Source organism: Eucyclogobius newberryi, unplaced genomic scaffold, assembly GCF_026437365.1.
Source record: "Eucyclogobius newberryi isolate DKJ021-1_F unplaced genomic scaffold, fEucNew1.0.hap1 SCAF_31, whole genome shotgun sequence".
Taxonomy (NCBI): domain Eukaryota; kingdom Metazoa; phylum Chordata; class Actinopteri; order Gobiiformes; family Gobiidae; genus Eucyclogobius; species Eucyclogobius newberryi.
The window spans coordinates 434,909-453,660 of NW_027315957.1; the positions used below are offsets into that span (position 1 = coordinate 434,909).

At 52.0% G+C, this 18,752-nt stretch overlaps 1 protein-coding gene across 2 annotated transcripts in view; it reads right to left on the minus strand.

The window, feature by feature from the left end:
- The window catches only part of trappc14 (trafficking protein particle complex subunit 14), a 33,976-nt gene extending 15,224 nt beyond the window's left edge, over positions 1-18,752 (minus strand). For both annotated transcript variants that reach the window (XR_011929111.1, XM_072461770.1), the window contains exons 1-5: positions 18,525-18,752; positions 13,114-13,385; positions 9,921-10,016; positions 9,661-9,790; positions 5,710-5,796 (exon numbers count right to left, since the gene is read on the minus strand). Coding sequence is in view for 1 of the 2 variants with exons in the window: in XM_072461770.1 (XP_072317871.1) it covers positions 5,710-5,796; positions 9,661-9,790; positions 9,921-10,016; positions 13,114-13,385; positions 18,525-18,690 (751 nt within the window). In the remaining variant the exon portion in view is untranslated. The remainder of the gene's footprint in view (positions 1-5,709; positions 5,797-9,660; positions 9,791-9,920; positions 10,017-13,113; positions 13,386-18,524) is intronic.

The window sequence follows — 18,752 nt, forward strand, 5'->3', positions numbered from 1 at the left end:
AGGACATAAACCAGGACTAAAGCAGGTCTAAAGCAGGTCTAAAGCAGGTCTAAAAGAGGACATAAACCAGGACTAAAGCAGGTCTAAAAGAGGACATAAACCAGCACTAAAGCAGGTCTAAAAGAGGACATAAACCAGGACTAAAGCAGGTCTAAAGCAGGTCTAAAGCAGGTCTAAAAGAGGACATAAACCAGGACTAAAGCAGGTCTAAAAGAGGACATAAACCAGGACTAAAGCAGGTCTAAAGCAGGTCTAAAAGAGGACATAAACCAGGACTAAAGCAGGTCTAAAGCAGGTCTAAAAGAGGACATAAACCAGGACTAAAGCAGGTCTAAAGCAGGTCTAAAGCAGGTCTAAAAGAGGACATAAACCAGCACTAAAGCAGGTCTAAAGCAGGTCTAAAGCAGGTCTAAAAGAGGACATAAACCAGGACTAAAGCAGGTCTAAAAGAGGACATAAACCAGGACTAAAGCAGGTCTAAAAGAGGACATAAACCAGGACTAAAGCAGGTCTAAAGCAGGTCTAAAGCAGGTCTAAAAGAGGACATAAACCAGGACTAAAGCAGGTCTAAAAGAGGACATAAACCAGGACTAAAGCAGGTCTAAAAGAGGACATAAACCAGGACTAAAGAAGGTCTAAAAGAGGACATAAACCAGGACTAAAGCAGGTCTAAAGCAGGTCTAAAAGAGGACATAAACCAGGACTAAAGCAGGTCTAAAAGAGGACATAAACCAGGACTAAAGCAGGTCTAAAAGAGGACATAAACCAGGACTAAAGCAGGTCTAAAAGAGGACATAAACCAGGACTAAAGCAGGTCTAAAAATGGACATAAACCAGGTCTAAAAGAGGTCTAAAAGAGGTCTAAAAGAGGACTAAAGCAGGTCTAAAAGAGGACTAAAGCAGGTATAAAAGAGGTCTAACACAGGACTAAAGCAGGTATAAAAGAGGACTAAAAGAGGTCTAAAAGAGGTCTAAAACAGGACTAAAGCAGGTCTAAGAGAGGTCTAAAGCAGGTCTAAAAGAGGACTAAAAGAGGACTAAAAGAGGTCTAAAGAGGTCTAAAGAGGTCTAAAAGAGGTCTAAAGCAGGTCTAAAAGAGGTCTAAAAGAGGAATAAAGCAGGTCTAAAAGAGGACAAAAGCAGGTCTAAAAGAGGACTAAAGGCAGGTCTAAAAGAGGACTAAAACAGGACTAAAAGAGGTCTAAAACATGACTAAAGCAGGTCTAAAGAAGGTCTAAAAGAGGACTAAAAGAGGACTAAAGCAGGTCTAAAGCAGGACTAAAGCAGGTCTAAAAGAGGACATAAACCAGGTCTAAAGCAGGTCTAAAAGAGGACTAAAACAGGTCTAAAGCAGGTCTAAAAATGGACATAAACCAGGTCTAAAAGAGGTCTAAAAGAGGACTAAAGCAGGTCTAAAAGAGGGTTAAAGCAGGTCCAAAAGAGGTCTAAAAGAGGACTAAAGCAGGTCTAAAAGAGGACTAAAACAGGTCTAAAGCAGTTCTAAAAGAGGACTAAAGCAGGACTAAAAGAGGACTAAAACAGGTCTAAAAGAGGTCTAAAACAGGACTAAAGCAGGTCTAAAAGAGGACTAAAAGAGGTCTAAAACAGGACTAAAGCAGGTATAAAAGAGGTCTAAAACAGGACTAAAGCAGGTCTAAAGCAGGTCTAAAAGAGGACTAAAGCAGGTCTAAAAGAGGTCTAAAACAGGACAAAAGCAGGTATAAAACAGGTCTAAAGCAGGTCTAAAGCAGGTCTAAAAGAGGACTAAAAGAGGACTAAAGCAGGTCTAAAGCAGGTCTAAAAGAGGACATAAACCAGGTCTAAAGCAGGTCTAAAACAGGACTAAAGCAGGTCTAAAGCAGGTCTAAAAGAGGACTAAAGCAGGTCTAAAACGGGTCTAAAGCGGGTCTAAAAGAGGACTAAAACAGGTCTAAAAGAGGTCTAAAACAGGACTAAAGCAGGTATAAAAGAGGACATGAACCAGGTCTAAAAGAGGTCTAAAAGAGGTCTAAAGCAGGTCTAAAAGAGGACATAAACCAGGTCTAAAGAAGGTCTAAAAGAGGACATAAACCAGGTCTAAAAGAGGTCTAAAGAGGTCTAAAAGAGGACATAAACCAGGTATAAAGCAGGTCTAAAAGAGGTTTAAAACAGGACTAAAAGAGGACTAAAACAGGTCTAAACCAGGTCTAAAACATGTCTAAAAGAGGACTAAAGCAGGTCTAAAAGAGGACATAAACCAGGTCTAAAACAGGTCCAAACCAGGACTAAAGCAGGTCTAAAGCAGGACTAAAGCAGGACTAAAGCAGGACTAAAGCAGGACTAAACCAGGACTAAACCAGGACTGAACCAGGACTAAAGCAGGTCTAAAGCAGGTCTAAAGCAGGTCTAAAAGAGGACATAAACCAGGACTAAAGCAGGTCTAAAAGAGGACATAAACCAGGACTAAAGCAGGTCTAAAGCAGGTCTAAAAGAGGACATAAACCAGGACTAAAGCAGGTCTAAAGCAGGTCTAAAAGGGGACATAAACCAGGACTAAAGCAGGTCTAAAAGAGGACATAAACCAGGACTAAAGCAGGTCTAAAGCAGGTCTAAAAGAGGACATAAACCAGGACTAAAGCAGGTCTAAAAGAGGACTAAAACAGGTCTAAAACAGGACTAAAGCAGGTATAAAAGAGGACTAAAAGAGGTCTAAAAGAGGTCTAAAACAGGACTAAAGCAGGTATTAAAGAGGTCTAAAAGAGGTCTAAAAGAGGTCTAAAAGAGGACTAAAAGAGGTCTAAAAGAGGTCTAAAAGAGGACTAAAAGAGGTCTAAAAGAGGTCTAAAAGAGGACTAAAAGAGGTCTAAAAGAGGTCTAAAACAGGACTAAAGCAGGTATTAAAGAGGTCTAAAGCAGGTCTAAAAGAGGACTAAAAGAGGACTAAAGCAGGTATAAAAGAGGACTAAAAGAGGACATAAACCAGGACTAAAGCAGGTCTAAAGCAGGTCTAAAATAGGACTAAAGCAGGTCTAAAAGAGGACATAAACCAGGTCTAAAGCAGGTCTAAAAGAGGACTAAAAGAAGTCTAAAAGAGGTCTAAAACAGGACTAAAGCAGGTATAAAAGAGGTCCAAAACAGGACTAAAGCAGGTCTAAAGCAGGTCTAAAAGAGGACTAAAAGAGGACTAAAGCAGGTCTAAAGCAGGTCTAAAAGAGGACTAAGACAGGTCTAAAAGAGGTCTAAAACAGGACTAAGGCAGGTATAAAAGAGGTCTAAAACAGGACTATAGCAGGTCTAAAAGAGGACTAAAAGAGGACTAAAAGAGGTCTAAAACAGGTCTAAAACAGGACTAAAGCAGGTATAAAAGAGGTCTAAAACAGGACTAAAAGAGGACTAAAACAGGACTAAAGCAGGTCTAAAGCAGGACTAAAGCAGGTCTAAAAGAAGACATAAACCAGGTCTAAAGCAGGTCTAAAAGAGGACTAAAAGAGGACTAAAACAGGACTAAAGCAGGTCTAAAAGAGGACATAAACCAGGTCTAAAGAGGTCTAAAACAGGACTAAAGCAGGTCTAAAAGAGGACTAAAAGAGGTCTAAAAGAGGACTAAAGCAGGTCTAAAAGAGGTCTAAAAGAGGACATAAACCAGGTCTAAAAGAGGTCTAAAAGAGGTCTAAAAGAGGACTAAAGCAGGTCTAAAAGAGGTCTAAAAGAGGACTAAAGCAGGTCTAAAAGAGGACTAAAGCAGGTATAAAAGAGGTCTAACACAGGACTAAAGCAGGTCTAAAAGAGGACTAAAAAAGGTCTAAAAGAGGTCTAAAAGAGGACATAAACCAGGTCTAAAAGAGGTCTAAAAGAGGTCTAAAAGAGGACTAAAGCAGGTCTAAAAGAGGTCTAAAAGAGGACTAAAGCAGGTCTAAAAGAGGACTAAAGCAGGTATAAAAGAGGTCTAACACAGGACTAAAGCAGGTCTAAAAGAGGACTAAAGCAGGTATAAAAGAGGTCTAACACAGGACTAAACCAGGTCTAAAAGAGGTCTAAAAGAGGTCTAAAAGAGGACTAAAGCAGGTCTAAAAGAGGTCTAAAAGAGGACATAAACCAGGTCTAAAAGAGGTCTAAAAGAGGTCTAAAAGAGGACTAAAGCAGGTCTAAAAGAGGTCTAAAAGAGGACTAAAGCAGGTATAAAAGAGGTCTAACACAGGACTAAAGCAGGTCTAAAAGAGGACTAAAGCAGGTCTAAAAGAGGTCTAAAAGAGGACATAAACCAGGTCTAAAAGAGGTCTAAAAGAGGTCTAAAAGAGGACTAAAGCAGGTCTAAAAGAGGTCTAAAAGAGGACTAAAGCAGGTCTAAAAGAGGTCTAAAACAGGACTAAAGCAGGTCTAAAAGAGGACTAAAAAAGGTCTAAAAGAGGTCTAAAACAGGACTAAAGCAGGTCTAAAAGAGGTCTAAAACAGGACTAAAGCAGGTCTAAAAGAGGACTAAAAAAGGTCTAAAAGAGGTCTAAAACAGGACTAAAGCAGGTCTAAAAGAGAACTAAAACAGGACAAAAGCAGGTATAAAACAGGTCTAAAGCAGGTCTAAAAGAGGTCTAAAAGAGGAATAAAGCAGGTCTAAAAGAGGACAAAAGCAGGACTAAAAGAGGTCTAAAACATGACTAAAGAAGGTCTAAAAGAGGACATAAACCAGGTCTAAAAGAGGACTAAAACAGGTCTAAAGCAGGTCTAAAAATGGACATAAACCAGGTCTAAAAGAGGTCTAAAAGAGGACTAAAGCAGGTCTAAAAGAGGGTTAAAGCAGGTCCAAAAGAGGTCTAAAAGAGGACTAAAGCAGGTCTAAAGCAGGTCTAAAAGAGGACTAAAGCAGGTCTAAAAGAGGTCTAAAACAGGACTAAAGCAGGTCTAAAAGAGGACTAAAACAGGTCTAAAAGAGGTCTAAAACAGGACTAAAGCAGGTCTAAAAGAGGACTAAAACAGGACTAAAGCAGGTCTAAAGCAGGTCTAAAAGAGGACTAAAAAAGGTCTAAAAGAGGTCTAAAACAGGACTAAAGCAGGTCTAAAAGAGGACTAAAAGAGGACTAAAAGAGGTCTAAAACAGGACTAAAGCAGGTCTAAAGCAGGTCTAAAAGAGGACTAAAGCAGGTCTAAAACGGGTCTAAAGCGGGTCTAAAACAGGACTAAAGCAGGTCTAAAGCAGGTCTAAAAGAGGACTAAAGCAGGTCTAAAACGGGTCTAAAGCGGGTCTAAAAGAGGACTAAAACAGGTCTAAAAGAGGTCTAAAACAGGACTAAAGCAGGTATAAAAGAGGACATAAACCAGGTCTAAAGCAGGTCTAAAAGAGGACATAAACCAGGTCTAAAAGAGGACATAAACCAGGTATAAAGCAGGTCTAAAAGAGGTTTAAAACAGGACTAAAAGAGGACTAAAACAGGTCTAAAACATGTCTAAAAGAGGACTAAAGCAGGTCTAAAAGAGGACATAAACCAGGTCTAAAACAGGTCCAAACCAGGACTAAAGCAGGTCTAAAGCAGGACTAAACCAGGACTAAAGCAGGACTAAAGCAGGTCTAAACCAGGTCTAAAGCAGGACTAAAGCAGGTCTAAAAGAGGACATAAAGCAGGTCTAAAAGAGGTCTAAAAGAGGACTAAAGCAGGTCTAAAGCAGGTCTAAACCAGGTCTAAAGCAGGACTAAAGCAGGTCTAAAGCAGGACTAATGCAGGTCTAAAGGTGCAGTACCTTTTATCACAGCCAGGTGGCGCCCGGACACAGTCATCTGCTTGCAGCGCACGGTGGGCGGAGGCAGGACGCTCAGAGTCGTGCTCACTGTGGAAACACACGGATCATGATCTTACCGTTAATGACGTGGCCAAAGTTTACACAACACGACATTTTGTACATATACATATACAAGATGTTTTTATCATTTTGAAATACTAGAAATTAAACCAGAAAAGAATAAAAAGTATTGGATATGAAAAGGCCTGTGCGCGCGCCCTCTTTCACCTGCGCGCGCGCCCTCTTTCACCTGCGCGCGCGCCCTTGTTCACCTGTGCGCGCGCCCTCTCTCACCTGAGCGCGCGACCTCTCTCACCTGTACGCGCGCCTTCGTTCACCTGTACGCGCGCCTTCGTTCACCTGTACGCGCGCCCTCTTTCACCTGTACGCGCGCCCTCTTTCACCTGTGCGCGCGCCCTCTCTCACCTGTACGCGCGCCCTCTCTCACCTGAGCGCGCGACCTCTCTCACCTGTGCGCGCGACCTCTCTCACCTGTGCGCGCTCCCTCTTTCACCTGTGCGCGCGCCCTCATTCACCTGAGCGCGCCCTCTTTCACCTGAGCGCGCCCTCTTTCACTTGTGCGCGCGCCCTCTTTCACCTGTGCGCGCGCCCTCTTTCACCTGTACGCGCGCCCTCTCTCACCAGTGCGCGCGCCCTCTTTCACCTGTGCGCGCGCCCTCATTCATCTGCGCCCTCTTTCACCTGTGCGCGCGCCCTCTTTCACCTGTGCGCGCGCCCTCATTCATTTGTGCGCGCGCCCTCTTTCACCTGTGCGCGCGCACTCTCTCACCTGTGCGCGCGCACTCTTTCACCTGTACGCGCGCCTTCGTTCACCTGTACGCGCGCCCTCTTTCACCTGTGCGCGCCCCTTCGTTCACCTGTACGCGCGCCCTCTTTCACCTGTACGCGCGCCCTCTCTCACCTGTGCGCGCTCCCTCTTTCACCTGTACGCGCGCCCTCTCTCACCTGTGCGCGCGCCCTCATTCATCTGTGCGCCCGCCCTCTTTCACCTGTGCGCGCGCCCTCATTCATCTGTGCGCTCGCCCTCATTCATCTGTGCGCTCGCCCTCATTCATCTGTGCGCGCGCCCTCTTTCATCTGTACGCGCGCCCTCTCTCACCTGAGCGCGCGACCTCTCTCACCTGTGCGCTCGCCCTCTTTCATCTGTGCGCTCGCCCTCTTTCATCTGTGCGCGCGCCCTCATTCATCTGTGCGCTCGCCCTCTCTCACCTGTGCGCGCTCCCTCTTTCACCTGTACGCGCGCCCTCTCTCACCTGTGCGCGCTCCCTCTTTCACCTGTGCGCGCGCCCTCATTCATCTGTGCGCCCGCCCTCTTTCACCTGTGCGCGCGCCCTCATTCATCTGTGCGCTCGCCCTCATTCATCTGTGCGCGCGCCCTCTTTCACCTGTACGCGCGCCCTCTCTCACCTGAGCGCGCGACCTCTCTCACCTGTGCGCTCGCCCTCTTTCATCTGTGCGCTCGCCCTCTTTCATCTGTGCGCTCGCCCTCTCTCACCTGTGCGCGCTCCCTCTTTCACCTGTACGCGCGCCCTCTCTCACCTGAGCGCGCGCCCTCTCTCACCTGAGCGCGCGACCTCTCTCACCTGTGCGCTCGCCCTCTTTCATATGTGCGCTCGCCCTCTTTCATCTGTGCGCGCGCCCTCTTTCATCTGTGCGCGCGCCCTCATTCATCTGTGCGCTCGCCCTCTCTCACCTGTGCGCGCTCCCTCTTTCACCTGTACGCGCGCCCTCTCTCACCTGTGCGCGCGCCCTCATTCATCTGTGCGCCCGCCCTCTTTCACCTGTGCGCGCGCCCTCATTCATCTGTGCGCTCGCCCTCATTCATCTGTGCGCTCGCCCTCATTCATCTGTGCGCTCGTCCTCTTTCACCTGTACGCGAGCCCTCTCTCACCTGAGCGCGCGACCTCTCTCACCTGTGCGCTCGCCCTCTTTCATCTGTGCGCGCGCCCTCTTTCATCTGTGCGCGCGCCCTCATTCATCTGTGCGCTCGCCCTCTCTCACCTGTGCGCGCTCCCTCTTTCACCTGTGCGCGCGCCCTCTCTCACCTGAGCGCGCGACCTCTCTCACCTGTGCGCTCGCCCTCTTTCATCTGTGCGCTCGCCCTCTTTCATCTGTGCGCGCGCCCTCTTTCATCTGTGCGCGCGCCCTCTTTCATCTGTGCGCGCGCCCTCATTCATCTGTGCGCTCGCCCTCTCTCACCTGTGCGCGCTCCCTCTTTCACCTGTACGCGCGCCCTCTCTCACCTGTGCGCGCGCCCTCATTCATCTGTGCGCCCGCCCTCTTTCACCTGTGCGCGCGCCCTCATTCATCTGTGCGCTCGCCCTCATTCATCTGTGCGCTCGCCCTCATTCATCTGTGCGCTCGCCCTCATTCATCTGTGCGCTCGCCCTCATTCATCTGTGCGCTCGTCCTCTTTCACCTGTACGCGCGCCCTCTCTCACCTGAGCGCGCGACCTCTCTCACCTGTGCGCTCGCCCTCTTTCATCTGTGCGCGCGCCCTCTTTCATCTGTGCGCGCGCCCTCATTCATCTGTGCGCTCGCCCTCTCTCACCTGTGCGCGCTCCCTCTTTCACCTGTGCGCGCGCCCTCTCTCACCTGAGCGCGCAACCTCTCTCACCTGTGCGCGCGCCCTCATTCATCTGTGCGCTCGCCCTCATTCATCTGTGCGCGCGCCCTCTTTCACCTGAGCGCGCGACCTCTCTCACCTGTGCGCGCGTCCTCATTCATCTGTGCGCTCGCCCTCATTCATCTGTGCGCTCGTCCTCTTTCACCTGTACGCGAGCCCTCTCTCACCTGAGCGCGCGACCTCTCTCACCTGTGCGCTCGCCCTCTTTCATCTGTGCGCGCGCCCTCTTTCATCTGTGCGCGCGCCCTCATTCATCTGTGCGCTCGCCCTCTCTCACCTGTGCGCGCTCCCTCTTTCACCTGTGCGCGCGCCCTCTCTCACCTGAGCGCGCGACCTCTCTCACCTGTGCGCTCGCCCTCTTTCATCTGTGCGCTCGCCCTCTTTCATCTGTGCGCGCGCCCTCTTTCATCTGTGCGCGCGCCCTCTTTCATCTGTGCGCGCGCCCTCATTCATCTGTGCGCTCGCCCTCTCTCACCTGTGCGCGCTCCCTCTTTCACCTGTACGCGCGCCCTCTCTCACCTGTGCGCGCGCCCTCATTCATCTGTGCGCCCGCCCTCTTTCACCTGTGCGCGCGCCCTCATTCATCTGTGCGCTCGCCCTCATTCATCTGTGCGCTCGCCCTCATTCATCTGTGCGCTCGTCCTCTTTCACCTGTACGCGCGCCCTCTCTCACCTGAGCGCGCGACCTCTCTCACCTGTGCGCTCGCCCTCTTTCATCTGTGCGCGCGCCCTCTTTCATCTGTGCGCGCGCCCTCATTCATCTGTGCGCTCGCCCTCTCTCACCTGTGCGCGCTCCCTCTTTCACCTGTGCGCGCGCCCTCTCTCACCTGAGCGCGCAACCTCTCTCACCTGTGCGCGCGCCCTCATTCATCTGTGCGCTCGCCCTCATTCATCTGTGCGCTCGCCCTCTCTCACCTGAGCGCGCGACCTCTCTCACCTGTGCGCTCGCCCTCTTTCATCTGTGCGCGCGCCCTCTTTCATCTGTGCGCGCGCCCTCATTCATCTGTGCGCTCGCCCTCTCTCACCTGTGCGCGCTCCCTCTTTCACCTGTGCGCGCGCCCTCTCTCACCTGAGCGCGCAACCTCTCTCACCTGTGCGCGCGCCCTCATTCATCTGTGCGCTCGCCCTCATTCATCTGTGCGCTCGCCCTCATTCATCTGTGCGCTCGCCCTCATTCATCTGTGCGCGCGCCCTCTTTCACCTGTGCGCGCGCCCTATTTCAAAGCTGAAGTAAAGTCTTTGAAACATCTTCTTCTTCTTCGTACCTTGGGCCTTGAAAGTGTTGAGGTCGTGTCTAAAGGTGTGCACCGGCGCCCTCTGCTGGAGAACAGAGAGATAACCCAGCTCCTGCACTTCCGCTTTGTCCTGCTCCCTTTTCCACACGGTCACCATCACCTGGAGATGAGAGGATGAAGGAACCAGAACCAGAGGAAGAGAACATAATTCCACCATCAAAATTGTTGCATATTTTTGGTTCTCAGCCTTAAATCCTCTGCAGGTTCTGGACGTGTGAAAGAGTTCGGACCTTCACTTTGAGCGTGTTGACCGGCACTTTGTCCAGAGAAACCGTGAGCGGAAAGATGACCTCATCAGAGAGAACCACCGGCTCGTCCAGAGGAGACTGAAACCATGGCAACGGAGAAAACCACTGTAAAGACTATCAACGTATTCAATGCCCTCTTTCACCTGTGCGCGCGCCCTCTTTCACCTGTGCGCGCGCCCTCTTTCACCTGTGCGCGCGCCCTCTCTCACCTGTGCGCGCGCCCTCTTTCACCTGTGCGCGCGCCCTCTTTCACCTGTGCGCGCGCCCTCTCTCACCTGTGCGCGCGCCCTCTCTCACCTGTGCGCGCGCCCTCTCTCACCTGTGCGCGCGCCCTCTCTCACCTGTGCGCGCGCCCTCTTTCACCTGTGCGCGCGCCCTCTTTCACCTGTGCGCGCGCCCTCTTTCACCTGTGCGCGCGCCCTCTTTCACCTGTGCGCGCGCCCTCTCTCACCTGTGCGCGCCCCTACTTTCACCTGTGCGCGCGCCCTCTCTCACCTGTGCGCGCCCCCTCTTTCACCTGTGCGGGCGCCCTCTCTCACCTGTGCGCGCGCCCTCTCTCACCTGTGCGCGCGCCCTCTCTCACCTGTGCGCGCGCCCTCTCTCACCTGTGCGCGCGCCCTCTCACCTGTGCGCGCCCCCTCTCTCACCTGTGCGCGCCCCCTCTCTCACCTGTGCGCGCGCCCTCTCTCACCTGTGCGCGCGCCCTCTCTCACCTGTGCGCGCGCCCTCTCTCACCTGTGCGCGCGCCCTCTTTCACCTGTACGCGCGCCCTCTTTCACCTGTACGCGCGCCCTGTTTCACCTGTGCGCGCGCCCTCTTTCACCTGTGCGCGCCCCTACTTTCACCTGTGCGCGCGCCCTCTCTCACCTGTGCGCGCGCCCTCTTTCACCTGTGCGCGCGCCCTCTTTCACCTGTACGCGCGCCCTGTTTCACCTGTGCGCGCGCCCTCTCTCACCTGTGCGCGCGCCCTCTTTCACCTGTGCGCGCGCCCTCTTTCACCTGTGCGCGCGCCCTCTCTCACCTGTGCGCGCGCCCTCTCTCACCTGTGCGCGCGCCCTCTCTCACCTGTGCGCGCGCCCTCTCTCACCTGTGCGCGCGCCCTCTTTCACCTGTGCGCGCGCCCTCTTTCACCTGTGCGCGCGCCCTCTTTCACCTGTGCGCGCGCCCTCTTTCACCTGTGCGCGCGCCCTCTCTCACCTGTGCGCGCCCCTACTTTCACCTGTGCGCGCGCCCTCTTTCACCTGTGCGCGCGCCCTCTCTCACCTGTGCGCGCGCCCTCTCTCACCTGTGCGCGCCCCTACTTTCACCTGTGCGCGCGCCCTCTTTCACCTGTGCGTGCGCCCTCTTTCACCTGTGCGCGCGCCCTCTTTCACCTGTGCGCGCGCCCTCTTTCACCTGTGCGCGCGCCCTCTTTCACCTGTGCGCGCGCCCTCTTTCACCTGTGCGCGCGCCCTCTTTCACCTGTGCGCGCGCCCTCTCTCACCTGTGCGCGCGCCCTCTCTCACCTGTGCGCGCGCCCTCTCTCACCTGTGCGCGCCCCCTCTTTCACCTGTGCGGGCGCCCTCTCTCACCTGTGCGCGCGCCCTCTCTCACCTGTGCGCGCGCCCTCTCTCACCTGTGCGCGCGCCCTCTCTCACCTGTGCGCGCGCCCTCTCACCTGTGCGCGCCCCCTCTCTCACCTGTGCGCGCCCCCTCTCTCACCTGTGCGCGCGCCCTCTCTCACCTGTGCGCGCGCCCTCTCTCACCTGTGCGCGCGCCCTCTTTCACCTGTACGCGCGCCCTCTTTCACCTGTACGCGCGCCCTGTTTCACCTGTGCGCGCGCCCTCTTTCACCTGTGCGCGCCCCTACTTTCACCTGTGCGCGCGCCCTCTCTCACCTGTGCGCGCGCCCTCTTTCACCTGTGCGCGCGCCCTCTTTCACCTGTACGCGCGCCCTGTTTCACCTGTGCGCGCGCCCTCTTTCACCTGTGCGCGCGCCCTCTCTCACCTGTGCGCGCGCCCTCTCTCACCTGTGCGCGCGCCCTCTCTCACCTGTGCGCGCGCCCTCTCTCACCTGTGCGCGCGCCCTCTCTCACCTGTGCGCGCGCCCTCTCTCACCTGTGCGGGCGCCCTCTCTCACCTGTGCGCGCGCCCTCTCTCACCTGTGCGCGCGCCCTCTCTCACCTGTGCGCGCGCCCTCTTTCACCTGTGCGCGCGCCCTCTCTCACCTGTGCGCGCGCCCTCTCTCACCTGTGCGCGCGCCCTCTCTCACCTGTGCGCGCGCCCTCTTTCACCTGTGCGCGCGCCCTCTTTCACCTGTACGCGTGCCCTGTTTCACCTGTGCGCGCGCCCTCTTTCACCTGTGCGCGCGCCCTCTCTCACCTGTGCGCGCGCCCTCTCTCACCTGTGCGCGCGCCCTCTCTCACCTGTGCGCGCGCCCTCTCTCACCTGTGCGCGCGCCCTCTTTCACCTGTGCGCGCGCCCTCTTTCACCTGTACGTGTGCCCTGTTTCACCTGTGCGCGCGCCCTCTCTCACCTGTGCGCGCGCCCTCTCTCACCTGTGCGCGCGCCCTCTCTCACCTGTGCGCGCGCCCTCTCTCACCTGTGCGCGCGCCCTCTTTCACCTGTGCGCGCGCCCTCTTTCACCTGTGCGGGCGCCCTCTTTCACCTGTGCGCGCGCCCTCTCTCACCTGTGCGCGCGCCCTCTTTCACCTGTGCGCGCGCCCTCTTTCACCTGTGCGGGCGCCCTCTTTCACCTGTGCGCGCGCCCTCTTTCACCTGTGCGCGCGCCCTCTTTCACCTGTGCGCGCGCCCTCTTTCACCTGTACGTGTGCCCTGTTTCACCTGTGCGCGCGCCCTCTCTCACCTGTGCGCGCGCCCTCTCTCACCTGTGCGCGCGCCCTCTCTCACCTGTGCGCGCGCCCTCTCTCACCTGTGCGCGCGCCCTCTTTCACCTGTGCGCGCGCCCTCTTTCACCTGTGCGGGCGCCCTCTTTCACCTGTGCGCGCGCCCTCTCTCACCTGTGCGCGCGCCCTCTTTCACCTGTGCGCGCGCCCTCTTTCACCTGTGCGGGCGCCCTCTTTCACCTGTGCGCGCGCCCTCTTTCACCTGTGCGCGCGCCCTCTTTCACCTGTGCGGGCGCCCTCTTTCACCTGTGCGGGCGCCCTCTTTCACCTGTGCGCGCCCCCTCTCTCACCTGTACGTGTGCCCGCCGGTGCCCGCTGCTGGTGTGGATGAGCAGAGGTTTACAGTCCCTGAAGCTGCGGCAGCGCGAGTCGACTCTGCTGCCGAGCGCCGCGATGGCCGCCTCCGCCGCCGCCATGTAGTCGTCCTCGTCCTGGGACAGAATGTGCGTCTGGTGGCTGCCGCGGCGACGGGAGCTGCTGTCGCCGGGGGAGACGCTGGCCACGGCACAAAGAGAGGACGCCAAGTCCAGCCAAGAGCCAGATTCAGAAGACTCGGACAGACCTGGACCAGAGAGAGACGGACTAGAACAGGACTAGAACAGGACTAGAACAGGACTAAAGCAGGACTAGAACAGGTCTAGAACAGGTCTAGAACAGGACTAGAACAGGACTAGAACAGGACTAGAACAGGACTAGAACAGGTCTAGAACAGGACTAGAACAGGACTAAAGCAGGACTAGAACAGGTCTAGAACAGGTCTAGAACAGGTCTAGAACAGGACTAGAACAGGACTAGAACAGGACTAGAACAGGACTAGAACAGGTCTAGAACAGGACTAGAACAGGACTAAAGCAGGACTAGAACAGGTCTAGAACAGGTCTAGAACAGGTCTAGAACAGGACTAGAACAGGACTAGAACAGGACTAGAACAGGACTAGAACAGGACTAAAGCAGGACTAGAACAGGTCTAGAACAGGACTAGAACAGGTCTAGAACAGGACTAGAACAGGACTAAAGCAGGACTAGAACAGGTCTAGAACAGGTCTAGAACAGGTCTAGAACAGGACTAGAACAGGACTAGAACAGGACTAGAACAGGACTAGAACAGGTCTAGAACAGGTCTAGAACAGGACTAAAGCAGGTCTAGAACAGGACTAGAACAGGACTAGAACAGGACTAGAACAGGACTAAAGCAGGACTAGAACAGGTCTAGAACAGGTCTAGAACAGGTCTAGAACAGGACTAGAACAGGACTAGAACAGGTCTAGAACAGGTCTAGAACAGGACTAAAGCAGGTCTAGAACAGGACTAGAACAGGTCTAGAACAGGACTAAAGCAGGTCTAGAACAGGACTAGAACAGGACTAGAACAGGTCTAGAACAGGACTAGAACAGGACTAGAACAGGTCTAGAACAGGACTAAAGCAGGTCTAGAACAGGACTAGAACAGGACTAGAACAGGACTAGAACAGGACTAGAACAGGACTAGAACAGGACTAAAGCAGGTCTAGAACAGGACTAGAACAGGACTAGAACAGGTCTAGAACAGGTCTAGAACAGGTCTAGAACAGGACTAGAACAGGACTAGAACAGGACTAGAACAGGACTAGAACAGGTCTAGAACAGGACTAAAGCAGGTCTAGAACAGGACTAGAAAAGGTCTAGAAAAGGTCTAGAACAGGACTAAAGCAGGTCTAGAACAGGTCTAGAACAGGTCTAGAACAGGTCTAGAACAGGACTAGAACAGGACTAGAACAGGACTAGAACAGGTCTAGAACAGGTCTAGAACAGGTCTAGAACAGGTCTAGAACAGGTCTAGAACAGGACTAGAACAGGACTAGAACAGGTCTAGAACAAGACTAAAGCAGGTCTAGAACAGGACTAGAACAGGACTAGAACAGGACTAGAACAGGTCTAGAACAGGACTAGAACAGGTCTAGAACAGGACTAAAGCAGGTCTAGAACAGGACTAGAACAGGACTAGAACAGGACTAGAACAGGACTAGAACAGGTCTAGAACAGGACTAAAGCAGGACTAGAACAGGACTAGAACAGGTCTAGAACAGGACTAGAACAGGTCTAGAACAGGACTAGAACAGGTCTAGAACAGGTCTAGAACAGGACTAGAACAGGACTAGAACAGGTCTAGAACAGGACTAGAACAGGTCTAGAACAGGTCTAGAACAGGACTAGAACAGGACTAGAACAGGTCTAGAACAGGACTAGAACAGGACTAGAACAGGTCTAGAACAGGTCTAGAACAGGTCTAGAACAGGTCTAGAACAGGACTAGAACAGGACTAGAACAGGACTAGAACAGGACTAGAACAGGTCTAGAACAGGACTAAAGCAGGACTAGAACAGGACTAGAACAGGACTAGAACAGGACTAGAACAGGACTAGAACAGGACTAAAGCAGGACTAGAACAGGACTAGAACAGGTCTAGAACAGGACTAGAACAGGACTAGAACAGGACTAGAACAGGTCTAGAACAGGTCTAGAACAGCACTAGAACAGGTCTAGAACAGGTCTAGAACAGGACTAGAACAGGTCTAGAACAGGTCTAGAACAGGACTAGAACAGGCCTAGAACAGGACTAGAACAGGTCTAGAACAGGACTAGAACAGGTCTAGAACAGGACTAGAACAGGTCTAGAACAGGACTAGAACAGGACTAGAACAGGACTAGAACAGGACTAGAACAGGACTAGAACAGGACTAGAACAGGACTAGAACAGGACTAAAGCAGGACTAGAACAGGACTAGAACAGGTCTAGAACAGGACTAGAACAGGACTAGAACAGGACTAGAACAGGACTAGAACAGGTCTAGAACAGCACTAGAACAGGTCTAGAACAGCACTAGAACAGGTCTAGAACAGGACTAGAACAGGACTAAAGCAGGTCTAGAACAGGACTAGAACAGGACTAGAACAGGACTAGAACAGGAATAGAACAGAACTAGAACAGGACTAGAACAGGACTAGGACAGGACTAGAACAGGTCTAGAACAGGACTAGAACAGGTCTAGAACAGGACTAGAACAGGACTAGAACAGGTCTAGAACAGGACTAAAGCAGGACTAGAACAGGACTAGAACAGGTCTAGAACAGGTCTAGAACAGGACTAAAGCAGGTCTAGAACAGGACTAGAACAGGACTAGAACAGGACTAGAACAGGTCTAGAACAGGTCTAGAACAGGACTAGAACAGGACTATACCAGGTCTAGAACAGGACTAGAACAGGTCTAGAACAGGACTAGAACAGGTCTAGAACAGGTCTAGAACAGGTCTAGAACAGGTCTAGAACAGGACTAGAACAGGTCTAGAACAGGACTAGAACAGGTCTAGAACAGGACTAGAACAGGTCTAGAACAGGTCTAGAACAGGACTAGAACAGGACTAGAACAGGACTAGAACAGGTCTAGAACAGGACTAGAACAGGACTAGAACAGGACTAGAACAGGACTAGAACAGGTCTAGAACAGGTCTAGAACAGGTCTAGAACAGGACTAAAGCAGGTCTAGAACAGGACTAGAACAGGACTAGAACAGGAATAGAACAGGAATAGAACAGGACTAGAACAGGTCTAGAACAGGACTAGAACAGGACTAGGACAGGTCTAGAACAGGACTAGAACAGGTCTAGAACAGGACTAGAACAGGACTAGAACAGGTCTAGAACAGGTCTAGAACAGGACTAGAACAGGTCTAGAACAGGTTTAGAACAGGTCTAGAACAGGACTAGAACAGTCTAAAGCAGGTCTAAAGCAGGACTAAAGCAGGACTAAAGCAGGACTAAAGCAGGACTGAAGCAGGACTGAAGCAGGACTAAACCAGGACTAAAGCAGGTCTAAAGCAGGTCTAAAGCAGGTCTAAAGCAGGACTAAAGCAGGTCTAAAGCAGGTCTAAAGCAGGTCTAAAACAGGACTAAAGCAGGACTAAAGCAGGTCTAAAGCAGGTCTAAAGCAGGTCTAAAGCAGGACTAAAGCAGGACTAAAGCAGGTCTAAAGCAGGACTAAAGCAGGACTAAAGCAGGTCTAAAGCAGGTCTAAAGCAGGTCTAAAGCAGGACTAAAGCAGGACTAAAGCAGGTCTAAAGCAGGTCTAAAGCAGGTCTAAACCAGGACTAAAGCAGGTCTAAAGCAGGTCTAAAGCAGGTCTAAAGCAGGACTAAAGCAGGTCTAAAGCAGGTCTAAAGCAGGACTAAAGCAGGTCTAAAGCAGGACTAAAGCAGGACTAAAGCAGGACTAAAGCAGGACTAAAGCAGGTCTAAAGCAGGACTAAAGCAGGACTAAACCAGGACTAAAGCAGGTCTAAAGCAGGACTAAAGCAGGTCTAAAGCAGGACTAAAGCAGGTCTAAAGCAGGACTAAAGCAGGACTAAACCAGGACTAAAGCAGGTCTGAAGCAGGACTAAAGCAGGACTAAAGCAGGTCTAAAGCAGGTCTAAAGCAGGTCTAAAGCAGGTCTAAAGCAGGACTAAACCAGGACTAAAGCAGGTCTAAAGCAGGACTAAACCAGGACTAAAGCAGGTCTAAAGCAGGTCTAAAGCAGGACTAAAGCAGGTCTAAAGCAGGTCTAAAGCAGGACTAAACCAGGACTAAAGCAGGACTAAAGCAGGACTAAAGCAGGACTAAAGCAGGACTAAAGCAGGTCTAAAGCAGGACTAAAGCAGGACTAAACCAGGACTAAAGCAGGTCTAAAGCAGGACTAAAGCAGGTCTAAAGCAGGTCTAAAGCAGGTCTAAAGCAGGACTAAACCAGGACTAAAGCAGGTCTAAAGCAGGACTAAACCAGGACTAAAGCAGGTCTAAAGCAGGACTAAAGCAGGACTAAAGCAGGTCTAAAGCAGGTCTAAAGCAGGTCTAAAGCAGGTCTAAAGCAGGTCTAAAGCAGGACTAAAGCAGGACTAAAGCAGGTCTAAAGCAGGACTAAAGCAGGACTAAACCAGGACTAAAGCAGGTCTAAAGCAGGACTAAAGCAGGTCTAAAGCAGGTCTAAAGCAGGTCTAAAGCAGGACTAAACCAGGACTAAAGCAGGTCTAAAGCAGGACTAAACCAGGACTAAAGCAGGTCTAAAGCAGGACTAAAGCAGGACTAAAGCAGGACTAAACCAGGACTAAAGCAGGTCTAAAGCAGGACTAAAGCAGGTCTAAAGCAGGTCTAAAGCAGGTCTAAAGCAGGACTAAACCAGGACTAAAGCAGGTCTAAAGCAGGACTAAACCAGGACTAAAGCAGCACTAAAGCAGGACTAAAGCAGGACTAAAGCAGGTCTAAAGCAGGTCTAAAGCAGGACTAAAGCAGGACTAAAGCAGGACTAAAGCAGGTCTAAAGCAGGACTAAAGCAGGACTAAAGCAGGACTAAAGCAGGTCTAAAGCAGGACTAAAGCAGGACTAAAGCAGGACTAAAGCAAGTCTAAAGCAGGACTAAAGCAGGACTAAACCAGGACTAAAGCAGGTCTAAAGCAGGACTAAACCAGGTCTAAAGCAGGACTAAACCAGGACTAAAGCAGGTCTAAAGCAGGACTAAAGCAGGACTAAAGCAGGACTAAAGCAGGTCTAAAGCAGGTCTAAAGCAGGACTAAAGCAGGACTAAAGCAGGTCTAAAGCAGGTCTAAAGCAGGACTAAAGCAGGTCTAAAGCAGGTCTAAAGCAGGACTAAAGCAGGACTAAAGCAGGTCTAAAGCAGGACTAAAGCAGGACTCACGCTGGTCCTTGCACCGCAGCACCAGGAGGAAGCGCACGGTCTCTCCCAGGTAAAGGTGACTGCGGCGGGGCAGGCTCCGGTACCGGGCCGGGTCACTGAGTTCACTGAGCGGCACCGCGGGGAAATACATCAGGTACTCGCACTGGGACTCCATCTCCTGCACCATCACGGCACCGGGGCCGGTCCACACGGAGGAGACACGGAGGAGGAGACACGGAGGAGGAGACA